Genomic DNA, 17,790 nt, shown 5'->3' with positions numbered 1-17,790 from the left:
CCCCGCCCGACAACTTCGCCCCATGAAAGTGCACAGCCTCTCCACAGCACCATTAGGCTGGATCCGAAGTGTTTTGAATTCCCCAGGTGCCTTACAGGTGCCTTACGGATTGCTTATTCAGGACTTCCCGTTGAAGAACCAAGGTAGAGGCAAAACATAAGCAGTGTACAGCTTACAGCACGATATATGCTTTAGAAAATAAACTTTTGGCCCTTTTTTTTTTTTTTTAGCTTCGTAGTAACTATGTGCTAACTATAGAAAAAAAATTGTGTCATACACTTTCCAAGTCGGCTATTAAGTGATGTCATACAGATACAAGATCACGATCACATAGGCAACAGCATTATAAATTGCAATACCATGAGGATATAAGCGTATTGACCGTGGGGATGCCTGCAGGTTCACAAAGCCTTTGTCTCTGAAGCAAAGAGGTGGATTTTATGAAGACTGCTCAGACAGATATGTATGTTTCTGACATGTTGATATACAGCTGTGTGGTTTATCCAGTCTATTAATCAGAGGGTTGATGACGTTGGACTAGTGCTTGACAATATTTTCCAAGACCCATCCATGTCCAAGCGCATAGCTCCTGATGACCATTAAATCCTCTATTTCGAATGAGCCACCCCAGTCTACCGGTTACTGTTGGATCGAGCACTGCCGTATCATAACATTCGTTGGATATTGAAGGGAAATATCTGCAGGGAGTTTGGTGAGCAGTCCAAGGTTAACAGTAAAATCAATAACAAGATCTAAACAATAATACTAGTGCTACGTCGAAAATAGATTTTATTTCCTTGCTGCTTGCCCCATTGGCATTGGCTTCGCTATATCCTGGATAGGTATCGCGCATCATTTTTGTGGCAAATCTCGCAAACATACCATATTTTACGTGCGTAAAAGCACTATCTAATATTAGTAGTGTGAATAGTCATGTAGTGAATGGGGAGAATAGGGGCTCAAAGAAGGTATATACGTGATTATGGTTTGTTTAAATTTGGAAGTGTAATAGGCTCTTGTGTGTACGACTCACATGTCCAGCATCACTTGACGAAAACCATTTTCCGCAACTACTATCCAAAAGACACCTCTCAACCAGTATCCAAACACAAATGGAGGTTAATATGCACCGAAAACAGGCACCAATCAATTAACAGGCAGAAGTAAGCGTTGCCGGCTGTAAAAATTAGATCTCATTCCATATACCTGTTCTAAGCAAGCGGACAAGCTTAATAAAATATTACAATATCTTCCTAGAATAGCACATTTTTATCACATGGATAAGGCTCTATGACAGCACCTTAATTTAATTAGGTGTGCGAGATTGTGAATCCGCGAGCGATTCATGCCTACAGTTTATGCAATTGTTCGAATAGTGCACTGTAGAATTCGCTTCATGTCCTCATAATCAGAGCAGGGGCACAGCTTCTGAGTTTCGTTGGCCGCCAGCAACTCTCCGTGGCTCGTGAATCAGATCACTAACAGTCGACCCAAATTGAAGCGACGGATTGGACAATCTATGTGCTCGTGCAAGGTGGACTATTAGTTAACTAACTTATCCGGATATTGACTAAGGGGGAGCCAAATGTCAAGGATTAGGGACTAATTTCAATAAATTTTCGACCTCATCGCCACCACAGGTATTGACTAGGCTCTCTGACTTCGCTGGGGTACATTGAAACACTGAAACAAGAAATAGAAGGCAGATAGCCCAAGTGGTGGAAGACACATATCACAAAGTACGAGGGGCGAGGGCAAATAATTCCCCACCCTGACCTTGTCTTAGGACAGGGGTAGTTGAGCCTTACGAATACTTGCAGCTCCAAAAGATCAAATCCCACAATCAGCGGTCTAGGGCCACCACTCCTTGACCTTCCAATGATGCACATGCAGTCAGGAGTCGGCGTACACTCACCGAGCCTCGAATGCCAGTTTTAACTAACTGGTTTCTTGACCGACAGCGTGCGATACAAATTCATATTCATATAGAATACAATAACCAAATATGGATTAGCAGGATTTATCAGGTTAACAATTTCTTAAAACTCAACGGCCCCTCAACATCCTCTCCTAATATGGCCGCACAACGAGTAATGGAGTCGAACTTAATCTTTGGTGTTACGCGCCCTTGTTTAGGCATTATTTGGATACCTCAGCCGCGCGATCCTGCATCATGATTTGCATCGCTTCACGTTGATAAGCATTTAAGTGATCTTTCATTTACAAGTTACAAGAGTGTTCGTTGTCCACCGGCGAGGCTGTGCCTCAGTCCAACAAACAAAGAAGCTGCAATATGCTGACCAAACCGGGCTATAAGTAGGGTCTCCAACCCTCCAGTCATACCCAGAACAGCAATTCAGGTTTCTTTGCATAACTAGAATCAACTTCCACCAAAAGTCTTTGGACAAATAGCAACAGCCAAAAATAATGGCTCCCATGCTCTTTGCTGTTCTTACTGCTCTTGCAGCCACCGCTTCTACTGCTGTAGTCGAGCGTCGCGATCGCACTTGCACTGTCGAGTTCTATTTGCGTCGGACTCAGGTAAGCCAAATTCACAGTACTATGTTTGAGCTCTGGCTAACTGAACTTCTGTTTTAAATAGAACCCTCTTGTCGGCGGAGATAATACGCTGACATGTGCTGTCTACCTTGACTACGGTGACAGCCGAAATGATATCCTCGCTTCACAATGCAACCAGATCTGGCACGGAAGCGATCACTGCTACCACTCACAGCTACCATACTCCATCTGGTAACTCCCCTCCTTACCCTGCTATCCACGTCTAGTGGAATTATTACGCTTACTCTGAACGACAGTATCCACGCCTACAGCGAAACTGACGGCTATATGGATTACGGTAGTGAACACAGGGACTTTAACGGGGATGGCTGTAAGCAGGACAAGTCCGCAAGCATTTCTGGGGATAGCCATACCATTACTTGCACTTTCCCATGTACCTAGTGTCGATATAAATTACCTCTATTCGGAAGATTACGCGTTTTTCGCGTTGATATTCAACATATTCGGAAATGCAGTTGGTATAAGGTTATTATACTTTTTATGACACCATATCTCGTCATTTCAATTTCTTACGTACTTGGTCTTGAATATTCGCAGAGTTAGAGAGATCAGATCTTTTATTATGTTGATTCACATAGTCATATTATGAATACGATTGGTTGAATAGAATATGTCGACAGTACCACTGTAAAAAGATGCCATGACACTAATTCAGGAATGATACTGTATTTTATCCTGGCTGACAGAATACGACCTATTTTATGTTGACACCTAGTTAGGCGCTTATCTTTTATGGGCTCGGGACTTTCGTTTGTATGAGAATACAGTACTGGCAAGTTGCTTAACGGTCGAGCAAAGTACTATATTCTGCCAATCAATGCCAGGATGGGGTTACGCGAGCTAATACTAGCAGAGGTGTAGCACTTTCGTATACTGTAGATATGTATACTGTTTACTACTGTACATAGAACATACGATGCTAAGATGCTTAAGTAGGACACCTTATCGAGGAAAGTATAATAAGTTATGGGTAAGATATGATTAGATAACAAGGCAAGTACATGATCGACGCTTTGGATGAGTGCGAACAAGAAAGTGACATTAGAGTTATACTTCAACTTTTACCCCGGATCCAGCAATCTAACTCGATGCAGCTGCGAATATTTCTGACCAGCAGGCCTGAACTTCCCATCCGCCTTGGCTTTAAGAAGTATGATAACCATCAGGATCTAGTCCTCCACGAGCTTCCAAAGCCAGTGATAGAACATGATATACGTCTCTTTCTAAAAGACAGACTTTTAAAAATAAGAGACAACCGATCACTTCATTCGGAGTGGCCTGGAGATGTTGTTATAGAAAAATTGGTTGCAATAGCTGTCCCCTTGTTTATCTTTGCCGCCACAGTGTGTCGCTTTGTTGGAGAAGGAAAGCTATCTCCAGAAAGGCGTCTTGCAAAATTTCTTAAATTAAAAGCAGCCAATCTGCATCCCAGATGGAAAAGATATACCTACCTGTACTACATCAGCTCCTCGTTACTGATAACGATGACGAGTCAAGGAACTTGTGGAGCAGTTTCTAGATGTTATTGGGACTATTATTATTCTTGCTACTCCACTCTCGATCAATGCACTTGGGCAGCTTCTTAATATGCCAAAAAAAGATATCGAAACCTGTTAAGCATGCTACACTCGGTTCTTAGTGTTCCAGAGGAAGAAGATGCCCCAGTCCGCATTTTACATTTTATCATTTCGAGACTTTCATGTAACGAGGAGGACATGCATACAAGTATAACCTCACATTGCCTTCGCATTATGAAAGTCGCCTCAAACAAAATCTATGCGGCCTACCAGTTATGGAATGCAGCGTGCAGATATTACCCGTCAGGCTATTAACCAATACCTCCCGGAAGAAATGCAATACTCCTGTCGCTACTGGGTGACTCATCTGGAACAAAGCAAATTGCTTACTACTACTGAGGTTCTTTCTTTCTTAAAAATCCATTTTCTCCATTGGTTGGAAGCAATGAGTCTAATGGAGTTGATCCCAGAGACTATTAGTATTATAAACACTTTGCAGTCAGCCATAGGGGTAAGTGCCTGGTGACCGCACGGTCCTAGAAATTTTAGGACCTCACTACTTCGGTCCGGTCTTGCGGTCCGACAAACATTAAAACCCCGGTAATATGTATATTTTATGTAGAATCCGTTTGTAATTTTAGTATTTTGCTTTCAGTTTAGATTAATTTTGGAAGATTGAATTATAATTATTTTCGTGTAAATATATAGTATTTCTGCTGACATGGCTCTTCTGATTCTTATTTCCACTAATTATATACAAAATCTTTAAACGCTTTGGACTGCGCCCTGGTAAACGTCTTTAAGTACTACTCTGTTCCTGCAAGTGGCTATTATCAGGTAGAGGAACCTCATCCTGATCAGTATCTTCTAGTTAAATATAATTATTTAATATAGCTTCTACCATTCTCTTCCCAAATGCACGCCACTAAAAGTTGGGTGGCTTTAGCACTTATTATCACTGATTGGAATTCCTCCTCTTTTATTTGCTAGGCATCCTTTTGCTTTTTTCTTGCTTGCTTTTTTTAAGCAGAAATATATTCTTTAGCCAAGGCAAGCTGCTTAGACTCCACATTAAATCTTGTTGTACACACAAACATCATTAACTCCTTGATTGTGTGGTTTTAGCGATCCACAGTGGTAGTGGCAAATATTGCGAGCAGAGTTACATAATTGCTCTAAGCCAGAACCACTAACTGATATTGGGATATCTCGAGCAAGGCTTGCTAGGATAGGGTATTTATTTTAATGTTCCTTCTAGTATACTCGAGAGGTTGCCTGTTTTAAATACCTAATAAGGTTAGCATAAAAAAAGAGTATAAAAAAATAGGAGATAAATAGGTTAGCTTACTACTTCTAATACAGGAATGGGAATAGGGCGGGCAGTTCAGGGCGGGCCTCGCCCTGAGCTGATCTGAATTGCTCTAGGGCGGCCCTAATTGCCCTGGGGCGAGATTTTATAAGGAAGCTGGTGATGCTTGGCATGGATAATATCTCTCACTATAAACAGAATTCTGACCAAAATCTTTCACTATTCCTTATGGCCAATTAATGGCGCCCATCTCAACCCACGACTTCAAGGAGAGCGCCACTCCTATGATATCTGCATTTAAACATGCCCGATTCGGCCGTATAAGCTGCGCAGCGACACCAAAAACCCACCCAGGCTCAGAGCTTATTGCTGGGATACTAAATATATCTGATACAAAGTGTACTAGCCGTGCATACTTATAGCGTTGGCTGCGCTAATATTTAATTGGATCTTGAAAAGGGGCGAAATGCCTCGCTATCTAATAACTAGATATACACAAAAAGGAATCGCTGGGAGGAAGAAAGTAAAGGGAAGAAGCATGCGTTCTTATACAACAAGGGGTTATATAACTGCAATAAGCGGACCAATCATATGCGCCAATTGCAGCGAAGGCGAAGCCAAGTGATATACAGCAGTAGCCTGTGACATTATCCTCCCCTTTAAGAATTCCGAGAAGTTGTGGGCCCGGTGCCCATAATTTTTAGGCGGGCGTGGTGAGGCCCTTTTTGGACTTCCAGATGTCCAGTGCGACTGTCCTCCATGTTGTGAGTGGCCGTCCAGGTAGGCGTTTGATAAGCTGTCTACTTAACCAGATATTCGTGCCTGGTGCTGCGCCCCCAGCGGACAAAAATGAAAGTACAGCGCTTCGTAGACATGCAACTAATCAGACTAGTATTATTATTAATTACTATCATAAGCTCCGCTCGGCATTGCCCGAGAGCTGTAATAACCGAGCATACCTGTGGTGTTAAACCCACCTGAATAAACAGCGGTAAAATAGATGCTAGCTTGGATTAAATATCTTTATTGCCATGACCTGTATGATCTACTTGCCCAACCCGGTTTGATGCGATAGGCCTTAATGAAACCACAACACCAATGCCTGCGGCGTACTTTTCCTGAAAGGCCTACAACAGATAGTGTATGAGGGGAAAGAAAAAAAACTAGCCAGTGACTGGTGAGTGGAAAATATCTCTGCCACCAGGTTGTCTGTACCAAGTATGGTTACAGAATAACCTGATGGTGTAGAGCTGCGTAGCAGCGCCACTCAAGAAGGTAGGCGGTTAGTGGGAACTCGGATTTCATACTTCTTTGGCCTGATGGCATTCGGCCTCGACGGTCAACAGCTTACAGGATCGCGTGCTTTTCAATTTTCCGGTGGGATTGATCCAACTAACTGTGCTTTATCCACAATTGTCCCGGCATTTTGAGTGGGAGGATGTCCCGGATGCTATCGGACAATGTGAAATGGGCTTCTACTGAAGTCCATCCGCAGGATGAAATATGCCACATACGCGATGCCCCAGGATCGAGGAATTTTCGTCGTTGTACGACCTGATGGGTGCATAAGAATATTGGCAAACCTAGAGGATAGACCAAGTAATCCCGTATTTAGAGGGTTTGCTTGGAGAGTATATGACCAGAGAATCCAGATGCCCACCAGGTAGATATCTAAGTAGTCATACCACTGCGGACCCTCTTTTCCTGAAAATCTATTTTTTTCTAGGAATATAGATTTTATAGTTTTAAGATATAGTCTTTATATAGTAAGGAAAATTAGAAAAAGAACGTTTTAATAGTTATCGGCACTAAACACATCCGTCATGATGGAAAAATATATTCTAGAGCGTTCGATCACAGTAAAAGACTGCTTCATGAAGACTTCTCTTTCTAACAAAAACTTTGAAGATGTACAGAAAGAACAAGTCAATATCCATATAGTTAAAAATTAAGAGGCAGATAAAAGACAATACAACCCTATAGAGGAATACTGTTAAAAGGAATATAGTGGAGCGGACGGTAGAACCAATCATCTATTGGATTAAAAGGAAAGTTAAAATCAAGGTATTCTATACAGAGTGTATTCTACATCATTATCACAGGTCCTGCGTCATCCATCATATCACATTCACCCGCCTATTTTCCGATCCAGCAATTTCCTCAACACCGTAACTTCTCCCTCCCATTTAGCGACTTGTAACCGCAGCTCGTTGCGCTCCTGCGTGACCCGATCCAGTCGCGACTCCAGGTCGGACACGTGGTCGAGATGCTTCTGTCTTAGTCGGCGCGATGCCATCTTGTTCCGTCGCCGTTTCTCAAGAAGACGTTCTTCCTCCGAGTCGGCAGGCGAACCGTCACTTGTCCCAGAATCCTCCGTGATGAGTCTCCTCCGTGTTCGTTGCTTTGTTCGGGGAGACTGTGAATGGGAGGTCGGTTCGAGGTGACCAGTAATTACTGTCGGGATATGGAGAGAAGCTGTTTGTTGCGACCCTGGAATGGAGGGGGAGGGACGGAGTGAGCCTGTCGATCCGAGATTATAGGGGGTATTTGTCTCCATCTGGGGGATAAGTTCTCCGGCGGACAGATCGATCTCGGTTAGTGCCATGTCGGGGACGACCAATTGATCCGGACTGAGTGTGCCAGGGTGTGCGAGGGCTTGATGAGGCCTTAAAGTTGGATGGCAGTGATAGTCGGGAGGTACAAAATCGGCATGCACCCAGAGCTCTGGGTATTCGGGGAGAGAGAAAGAACCGGTCTGGGCATCGAGCCATCGAGGCACAGGACTGGCCGAGGGGACGGATACACTGCACGAGGTGCTTTCGGTGGACGAATCGTCGAGATTATTGTAGTAGTCCATGGATGGAGTGAAACGACCCTACTATGGATTGCTCAGATTGCCAATCGAACGTCTTGAGATGCCAGTGGGGCGAGAGGAGAGGGGAGGAGAGATAGATAACTGATAAATGGAGAGACGTAGAAGGCATGGCCATTATATAGGCCCGCAGCCCAACTAACATCTCCAGCCATGTCCAGAAGCAACAAGATACTTTGTCCGATGCGAGATCTGGAGGAAAAAAAAATCCGACGCTAATAGGGGAATCTCCGGCGCTAAAAGAGGGTCTTGAGCGAATCCCACGGACAAACAATCCAGTATCCCCGCTAGATTCTCAGCGTCATGGACCTAAATAGCCATGCAAATCCGACTATTGTGCCGGCGAAGAGACGAAAGCCTCGTCCTAAGCTGTCCTGCGTTCCTTGTCGACAGAAAAAGTCTGTCTTGCCCTTCCCTGGGTGGGTTATCCTCTCTCCACTAACGGGCCTAGGCTGAAGTGCAATCGCCTCCATCCCTGTGATAACTGCATCAAGTACCGTCGGGCTTACTCGTGCCATTACGTCGGTGCTCCGGGGATCTCCAACCGGCAAGGCATCCAGAGTCATCTCCACGATCTTGAGGCTCGTATCCAGCAGCTGTCCGCCGTCGATGCGCCATCCCACCCGCAGCCAGATCCTCAGACTGTGGCTTGGGAAGAACCATCAGAACAGACAGACTTGCCCGGGACCATGCTGAGAGAGCATGACGGGACCATCTATCGGAATCCAAATCATTGGCAGGCATTGTTAAACGAGGTTGCTTTTTTTTTATTTTTTTTTTTTTTATATTTACTTCTCCCTCCGTGCCTGTCCAACTGACGAGTCCAGATCGCAGAGGTGAAGGAATATCTGCAACTGACCACGGACACCTCGCCCGAGGAAGAGAATGAGGAAGTTTCTTTAACTCCAGATCTGTCCGGTCCGGTGCTTCTCTTCGCCAACTGCATCTCCACCACCAAGGATGAACTGCTCGCGGCGTTGCCGGTGCGGTCTGACGCCGACAGACTGGTCTCCGTCTACTTGAACTCCAAGGAATCAACTCTTGGTATGTGCTTTCAGATCCTTAAGTACATGGCAACGAGCTCATCAATCAGTCATTATGCATATTCCGACCTTTGCGCGCGAGGTAGGTTGAACCCTGACCGTTTGTTGGCCTGCAGCTCTCCTACTAATTATTATTTAGTATGCTGGATTTTGGAGGAACCCCAGCGACGTGACCATCAGCTGGCTGGCCTATCTGTTTGGCATCCTCTGTGCCTGTACTGGATTGCATCTCTTCTCCACGTCCGGTCGAGCCGACGGGGATCTGGCAGAGAAGTTTGATGCATACCATCGACGGGCCTCGCAATGCCTTGCCATGTCGGTTTACACCACGCCAGGAAGGTACAAGTTGGAGGCGTTGATCCTCAGTGTGGCCAGCGAGATCCTGCGCAGTACCGATACGCATGTCGGTCCATCGGCACTGCTGGGACTGGCTACCCGCCTGGCGCTACACAGTGGCTATCACCGGGATCCCAAGCACTTCCGGGGGATTTCCGTGTTCGAAGGCGAGATGCGGCGTCGCATCTGGATGTATCTCTCGCTGCTGGACCATTACATCTCGCTGCAGGCCGGCCTGCCCCCCAGCACGAACCAGGTGCAATCAGACACTGACGAGCCACGCAATTTGACCGATGAGGACTTGGATCCAGCGGCGACTGCGCTGCCCCCTGCCCGGCCGTGGACTGAGAAAACCCCTATCCTCTTCCCCGTCGTGCTTAATCGCATTATGTTTGCCGCGGCGGAGATCACCCGCCGCGTCTACTCCGTCAAGGGCATTCCGTACCGGGAAGTGCTGCATCTGGATGCGAACCTGCACGAGCTGCATGCCACCGTCCCTGTGTCGCTGCGATTCCGACCGCTGGAGGAGTGCATCGCCGACCCTCCCACCGCCATCATGGACCGGTATAACGTCGATCTGATGTACCAGAAAGCACGTTGCGACCTGCATCGGCGGTATCTGGCCCACCAACGCTGGAACCCGACGTACGCGTACTCGCGCCGACAATGTCTGGACGCCGCGCGGACGGTGCTGCGGCATCAGTCCGATATCTTCGACGCCAGCGCGCCAGGCAGCCAGCTCGGTTGTACCTCCTTCTTCTTCTCCTCCTGCGTTGTCATGCATTTCCGCGTCGCCGCCATGATCATCTCCCTGGAGATATCCTGCCAGTCGCGATACGACCTATTGCAAGAACTGTCCGCCAGCGAGCGGCAGACCATCCTGGCAGACCGCCAGCAGCTGTGCCAGGAGCTGACACGGTCCTACGCCATTTGGAACCATTTGCGGCCGCAGTCCAAGGAAGCGGCCACAACTGCCGATGCGCTACAGATCATGCTGAAGATTGCCAACACGCACCTGCAGCATGGGGCAACCTTGGGGCAGGACGAACCTTCGGTGCCCTCGACCGGAGCCGATCGTGAGTTATCCTTCTTGATCCTTTAATAAAGAGGGACGACACTAAGCTGACATCTCTAGTCATGCCCGTGCCCATACCCATGCCTCCCAGCCCCACAGATCCAGATACTCCTGATAGGATCCACCAACATGCTCCGGCTGATGTGGACCTCATGAACGCGATATTCTACCCGGGACCGGATGAGTTGGTGCCGCCCAAGGACGTGCAATTAGCCGGACCTACCGACGCGGTCGATTTCTACGATCGGTACTGGGAGAATCTGTTGTTTCTGGGGGGTGATCTGTCCTTTGGGGAGACTAATTTGGAGGGTATTCCGGGGAATTCGGGAGACGTGCTTTAATGGATTTATGATCTGACCTGGTATGGAGATAATGTGATTTGACATATCGGGTACATTCGTTGTATAATTTTGAGTGTTGTTATCGTTCCATTTACTGTAGAATACGTCCCTACAGTGGATATCTGCCAGGTGTATATCATAAAGGACTTGTAAAGAGGTTTATCTAATCTGAGATTGTATAGAATAAAACATTACATCTTAAGAACATTGTTGGTCCCGAAGGTATCTCTAATTATATGTTTGCTCGCCAGATACCGGTACTCCGACAATAAAGTCCAGAGTTGACGTTGTCGCTGGTCATTTTGCTCTGAACCTCTTTTCTCCAAGTCTTCTTTATCTGGATCTGAACCAACTCTGTCCGACTGCATTCCATAGCCAGATTTGATCAATCCGTTAAATTCAAGGAATATAGGCTCCTCTCGCACCTCAATATTTTATCTATGCTGTTGAAGAAATGGTATTCGTACCGATTCCTTCCTAGCGCTTTGGCTACGCACAACGTTGTCAACCTCCGAATCCCCTATCCCAGTTGAGGCATCTAGATGAGACATTGAATATATATCTAGTTGAATATATTATACTCTCCTTTGTAGACTACGTGCGCGTAGCCGGTATAGCTTCTCCTGCCCTATTCCCCATCCCCCCTGTGCACCGTGGACCGTGTCAAGGTTTTCACAACACATGCTACACCCTTCACTGGACACTTTAACTGACATTTTATTCATTCTTTTTATTTTTCTTCCTTTTCTCTCCCGAGGATAGGCAATGGCTATCCGGAGAGAATAAGAGGCAGTATGGCCCATTAGGGTATCTGATGGTCTCATGGGACTGCTTGTTTATGATATTGCCGGTACCTTTCGTGCTTGAATTTGTTTGCCACAAGATAACGGTGACTGATGTGATTGAGTGTCCTTGCTTATTAGTGTACTATAATTTCTTTTTCCCAAGGCGGGGTAATCAAGATCAAATAAGGAACATCATATTCGTGTTGCCATGGAGTGGTGTGAGCTTGTAATAGATCATCTGGCAGCCAGGATGCTCTTGACCAGTATTTGAGGGACTCAGCTACTCATTTTCAGCTGCCTGAAATGCCCCTGAACAGCTTTTTTCAATCATTCCCTGGGTTTAAATATGACCCTCACTTACCGCCGTGCGAATCATAATCGTCCCTCCAAAGACTCTATAGCTAGCGTAAAGGTGATGAGAATTCTGCCCAAGCTTAAGACCAATTCTAAGAAGCTCTTACTCAAGAGTTCAAGCTCTGGTTTGGGATAGAGGACGACACTGGCGCCTGGCATTCCTTTGTCGCGCTGTGAAGATTGAACCTTTACCAAGAACGTGTCATGAATGCGAGAAGCTAAGTATATAACGTCATTTTTATAATATGAAACTGCGTTGACATGAATGCATAGGCTGTGCGAGAAATATACGTAAATATTGTTGAGCTGGTTGATTGGGCTCGCAGAAGGGGAGGTCATGGTGAAGTACGGCTCTTCTACAGCCTAGAGGAGCTGCTGGATTATACTAAAACAGCTCGCAAAATCTTTAGCAACAGCCTGACGGAAAGGGTAATGTAGTCTTAAGGCATTTGCTTTGGTCATATATAAAGGTAATTGATTGAGAATGAAGTTCAAGGGGATGAAACCTTCCTAGCGAAGTTTACTGCAAGTCAGCAGGTTGGACTCTCACCTTATGTAATTGTCTTACGCTAACTTACTAGTTCGTTACCATTCATAATTATTGTCAGATATACGGCTAGTCCCGAAGAGGAAATAGAGTACGATTGGTAAAAAGGTCTTATTTGCATGAATTGAGCTGGTTGGGCTCTTCTTGATTATTCTTCTTGGTTATTCTTGATTGATTATTTTGTTGTGTGCTCCGCTGGGGTTTTACCCCGATCTGGTCACCTGATTCTGGTCGACCAACGGCTATATTATTTGACAATTATTATAATTAATTACTATTGATGCGTATCTAGCGCAATAGTGACAACTTGATGATCACGGCTGGTGTTGGCCTGCATTCTCTTTGTTCGAATGCATTGGATAACATAGTTCTTGTCTTGATGTGGCATCTTGCCTTGTCTATTTTGCGTATTTGTCCCCAAAATAGCACCAATTTTCTTGGTGCTATTCCGCCCGCTACGAAAGGTTTTGAAGCCTTGAGGACTTTCTCCTCTAAGAATGAGAGACTTCGCAAGCATTATACTCTATGGCCCAGCTGAATTTCGAAAATACCCCTCCCCACTTGTTTCCCTCTACCCACAGTATCAACACCTTGGTCGGGATTATCTTCATAGGATTGCCAATTCGCCGAATAAAAACTTTCAACTCAGCGAAGAGCTCCTCAAATGGGTTTAAATCCGGCGAGTAAGGGGCAAATATGCTAGCTGACCTCTGTCTGTGCACGCATTTATTCGATTCTGTCGGAATAGTGGAAAGAGGCATTGTCCATGATAGCGGCAGCCTCAGCCATCTGTGAGCCTGAGAGGTTGTTGCTCACAATCATAGGTCATCTCCCTAGTGGATGGTGGAAGACGGGGCGCCATCTTGATGATCTACATGATCTTCCAGGAGGATTGCGCACAACGGTTACCCTAGCGCTCCCCCACTCGCCCCGGTCGCACGACCCCAGGGCGGCACTGCTCATCTAGAACGAGAAAGGCAATGGTCTCGGCGTCGGTAGTCTTTTGCTCGGTAGGATACCTATGGAATATGAGAAGTAAAAATCATGTTGCGTATCATGAAAGCCCTTGAGGAGAAGTGGAAAAATAAGGGGACTTTCCAGGCCTTGTATCGGCTGATATTTGTGCCTGTGGATTACGACACCAAGATAGCCCCTGCCGGGAGCTTAGGAAAGTTTATCTGTACTCGATGAATATTAACCTTCGGCGGAGGCTTAGGGTAAACTTAAGACACAAAGCCCAACCATGGGCGAGGTTGCAATACCAGTGATATAATACTTACGCCATTTCACCCAGGTAACAAGGAATTAGAAAACTTGAACAAGGACCGGACGAACCGACAGGTGTATTATCTACTCAGGTACAAGCATTCTGTACTCTATATGTAGAACGCATTCTGCTGGCTGTCTCTCTGGGCGTTTATTCTTGTTCTCTGGACTCTCCGATCTGTCGTTGAAATAAAGCGATAGATCTGAGTCACCATTCGAGTTATATGGCGGTGACCTATAATACAACAGTCTGTTGCTCCCCTCCCACACCTTATCGGATCTCGGAACTGACTGCCAGAGGTATAGTGGATCACCGAACTTTGGGCACTTTTCGGCATCGGAACCTTTATTATCCTCATGCGCTTGGTGTTCCGTTGGCGGATGCTCGGCTTGCGCGGACTGGCTGGTGACGACTATACCTGTATCCCGATTCTCGCTTGTCACGTCGTCAACGCGACAGGGGCCTACTTGGTTGCGCAGTACGGAAACAATGCGGACTTCGATCAGGATGAAATTAACATGATGACCGATGAACAAGCCGCGCGTCTTATTGTTGGCTCCAAATGGGAGATTGCCCTGGCTTTTATTTACAGCGCGTTGCTATGGTTCTTGAAAGCCAACATGCTCTTTCTATCTTGGCGCTTGACGAGAAGCTTGACCTGGCATAACCACCTAATTCTCTGGATTGCAGGCATAATTTTCCTGTCCTACCTCGGTGTTGTTCTTACCATTGTCTTTAACTGCTATCCCCCATACCTGTACTGGCAGATCAAGCCGTTGCCACCTATGCGATGTATCCAGGCACCCGTTATATTCGGCGTTGTGTTCGGATTGAATGTAATGTAAATCTTCCCGGCTAATCGTGCTTGGCGATCTAGAGCTGACAGTGCCAATGATTCCAGAACCGATGCAATGGTTAGTGCGCCCTGGTGGACGATAATGGCCCTGACAGGGAACGTAGCTGATTGGATGCTAGATCGTGGCTTTACCAATTCTACTCCTGTGGAACCTTTCCATGCCCAGAAAGAAGTAGGTAGTCCGCATTCATGATTCTAGCAGCTAGTCAGATTGCTGATCCTTGCAGAAAAATAAAGATCTTTCTCTTCCTGGGAACGGGGATTATCGTCATTGCGGCCGCGTACGTTCAGACAAGGACATTTGGCTAGGATGATCACATCTGACTAGAAACTTGACGTACAGGATTATTAGACTGTCTGTGACAGTAGCAAACCCAACTACTCTGAACTATAATCGGTATGTTGAGAGAAACTTATCTGCTCGCAGCTGGCAAGGGAGGAGGTATGAATGACAACATATCAGCTAACCACGGTGATACTTGTATAGTTGGGGAATGCGTGAAGTTGTTGTCGATATCATTGCTATCCATATTCCTATTTTCCGCCAACTATTTCGAGAATCCCGACGCATGCTAGGGACCGCAACAGCGAGATCCAGCGACACCCTCAGTACCCATCCCATTACACGATCAACGGGGACTAATTCCGCTGAAGTCAGTTTGCCCATATATCGAAGTAATAAGTCTACTGGTGCATTGAGCGTCCCTAAGAGGATATATAGACAAGATTGGCATCCCTACGTTCATTGTGACGTGGAAAGTACCTTCGATGCAGGCCACGGGCGAAAGGCAGACAGTGGATAGCTTCTCTACTAACTGGCACTATTTACTTAGCTAATTGAAACTCCTTATGCGATTTTATGTCTGCTCCTATCTTCTGAAGATCTGCTTCTTACACTGTCATGACTACTATTAATATAGATGGAATATATCTATAAAAGGATACATTAGGATATTGAGATCCAGGTCCACAATGTGACTGCGAAGCCTTGGAACTTTTGGGCAGCGTGCCTCGCGACGAACTCAATACCCATCTATATTCACGGATGCCCGAAGCTGATCACCCGCGCCGATCACCCTAGATTTCAAAAATTAGCCCTGCAGATTACGGCAGGAGGTTTGGCGGAGCCACTCCTCCCAAAAAGGATAGTCTGCTCCTAGTAACGTGCCAGGCGTTCCAGCTGGTGCTTCTCAGAGACTGGTCCTTAAGAGGAAGTGTACGGATATGCTGACTGTCTATTCCGCCAGGGGCGTGGGATCTAGTGACGAACCTCCACGGCCTCGTTACGGCATAGCCACGGGTATCCGGGAGATCTGCGAGGCCGAGAACCAAAACTTGGTTAGTGAAGGGCTGTTCTGGTATTCGACATGGTATCTGGAATACTACAAGGGCAACATTTGCAAAACACGGCTACCGGGTAGAGATCTGCGGTGGTAACGTGAAGCAGAAAGTCCTTCCTGTTAGGCGTGGCGCATAATTGCAGTGACAGCCCGGGGCTCGACGAGACTGTCTATGGGGCCTGAGAGAACAGGCAGGCGTGTCAGTGTGCAAAACGACAAAATCAGCTACCTTACTCGCACTAAGGACCTGAAGTTTAACAGTCAGAGTGGTGTGTCCTAGTAGAGAAGACTCGAATTGTCGCCACTATCTCACTCACACTAAGAACCTGCGGCCAGGCAACGGATATGATGTTCTAGCTAACATGCCGGTGGTGTATGCTTAAGGAGCAAACCTTGAGACACCTGGGGTGAGAGGTTTTTTTTGCTCAACATCTGGAGGTCGCTTATTAAAAGGTTAAGCAGACTGAAACCGGGCCAGTGGCCTAACAAGCGGGCCTGTCAAAGCTGCTTTACATCAGTCGCAAGGACTCGTTAAGTCATAGACCACGGGCAATCTTGGCTGTGTAGTTTGTCTCGTGGAAGCTCTGGCTTATCCATAATACGGACCCAACCATACACAGAATAAATATTTGTTGGTCAGCTGAATACGCGTATGAGCTAGTATCACTGATCATATAATAGTATGGGTCTGCATTGAAAAGGTTAAGGTCTCTAACTGTCTGAATCTATCTGGGAGAGCTGGACAAAAGGTGAAAAACAAAGGAACATAGTCGGACAGAGCAGATACTACGTAATGGGTAATATTAGACCACTTGGTCGACACACCCCCCCCAGTATCTACGACGTCAGATGTTGAATAGCTAAATAAACAACTCAATAATTGCAGTTAAATACATGAATGTTGCCTGTTTAGACTAGAATAAGGTCTTAAATATCAACCAAACGTAGCATCTTGATGAATTCTGCCATAACATTGTGTTTATTGGTTTAACTGCCCTGTTAGGCTTTTTTAATTGCACGGTTGATCTGCTGATACTCTACATTTAAAGAGTTCTGCATAATCTTATTAAATTTGGCTTGGACTGTTGGATTTGGCTGCCATCCCGTAAAGGGCTGGGGCCCGTTTACCTTCTTGGGCCTATGGTCACTGTTATCCCTGTTGTCCCTGTTGTCCCTACTGTCCCTACTGTCCCTTTTGGCCCTGTTGGCACCTTTGGCGGATCCTCGATCCGTGTCACGTGACCTCCCACCTTGTTTGTCTACCGCTCATTTTCCTCTTCCTTTCTTCTCCTTTTCACATTTATCGAATCAAGTGCGATCTTGGAGACAATCATGTTCCAGATTCAGCCCAAAATATCAACTTCGGGACTTGACTTTTTCTTAGCCACTCCCAGTACATATTCACGGTCCTGCTCACATCCTGTGGATACCCATCAAAGGTACTTCGTTCGAGAACCGATACACAGGCTCCCTGTCTTTAGAATTTGAAAATGGCCTGCGATAATGTAGCATTTCGGCCTCTGTTAAATCCCTTGAAACACTTTGTGCCAGGCCGCCTTCTCTTAGAA

At 46.1% G+C, this 17,790-nt stretch overlaps 4 protein-coding genes across 4 annotated transcripts; 3 read left to right on the top strand and 1 right to left on the bottom strand.

The window, feature by feature from the left end:
- Positions 1-2,427: 2,427 nt before the first annotated feature.
- Positions 2,428-2,961, top strand: ATNIH1004_009739 (uncharacterized protein; the record flags this gene model as incomplete). The annotated part of the gene is made up of 3 exons (XM_033574321.1): positions 2,428-2,541; positions 2,603-2,751; positions 2,817-2,961. 3 exons carry the CDS (start codon positions 2,428-2,430, stop codon positions 2,959-2,961), a joined length of 408 nt encoding a protein of 135 aa, XP_033422339.1.
- Positions 2,962-7,534: 4,573 nt separating this feature from the next.
- ATNIH1004_009738 (bZIP transcription factor) lies at positions 7,535-8,263 on the bottom strand (the record flags this gene model as incomplete). The annotated part of the gene is made up of 1 exon (XM_033574320.1): positions 7,535-8,263. One exon carries the CDS (start codon positions 8,261-8,263, stop codon positions 7,535-7,537), a length of 729 nt encoding a protein of 242 aa, XP_033422338.1.
- Positions 8,264-8,581: 318 nt separating this feature from the next.
- ATNIH1004_009737 (Zn(II)2Cys6 transcription factor) lies at positions 8,582-11,073 on the top strand (the record flags this gene model as incomplete). The annotated part of the gene is made up of 6 exons (XM_033574319.1): positions 8,582-8,676; positions 8,730-9,033; positions 9,106-9,322; positions 9,372-9,403; positions 9,461-10,733; positions 10,793-11,073. The coding sequence occupies 6 exons, from the start codon at positions 8,582-8,584 to the stop codon at positions 11,071-11,073; spliced, it is 2,202 nt and encodes a 733-aa protein (XP_033422337.1).
- Positions 11,074-14,249: 3,176 nt separating this feature from the next.
- On the top strand, positions 14,250-16,319 carry ATNIH1004_009736 (uncharacterized protein; the record flags this gene model as incomplete). The annotated part of the gene is made up of 8 exons (XM_033574318.1): positions 14,250-14,273; positions 14,332-14,867; positions 14,928-15,054; positions 15,120-15,163; positions 15,226-15,279; positions 15,370-15,535; positions 15,964-16,082; positions 16,130-16,319. The coding sequence occupies 8 exons, from the start codon at positions 14,250-14,252 to the stop codon at positions 16,317-16,319; spliced, it is 1,260 nt and encodes a 419-aa protein (XP_033422336.1).
- Between the last annotated feature and the right edge of the window lie 1,471 nt (positions 16,320-17,790).

This window comes from Aspergillus tanneri, assembly GCF_003426965.1.
Source record: "Aspergillus tanneri strain NIH1004 chromosome Unknown AapTan_5_pilon_pilon_pilon, whole genome shotgun sequence".
NCBI lineage: Eukaryota > Fungi > Ascomycota > Eurotiomycetes > Eurotiales > Aspergillaceae > Aspergillus > Aspergillus tanneri.
The sequence above is the reverse complement of the archived record's forward strand: the minus strand, read 5'-3'. Positions and strand labels throughout refer to the sequence as shown.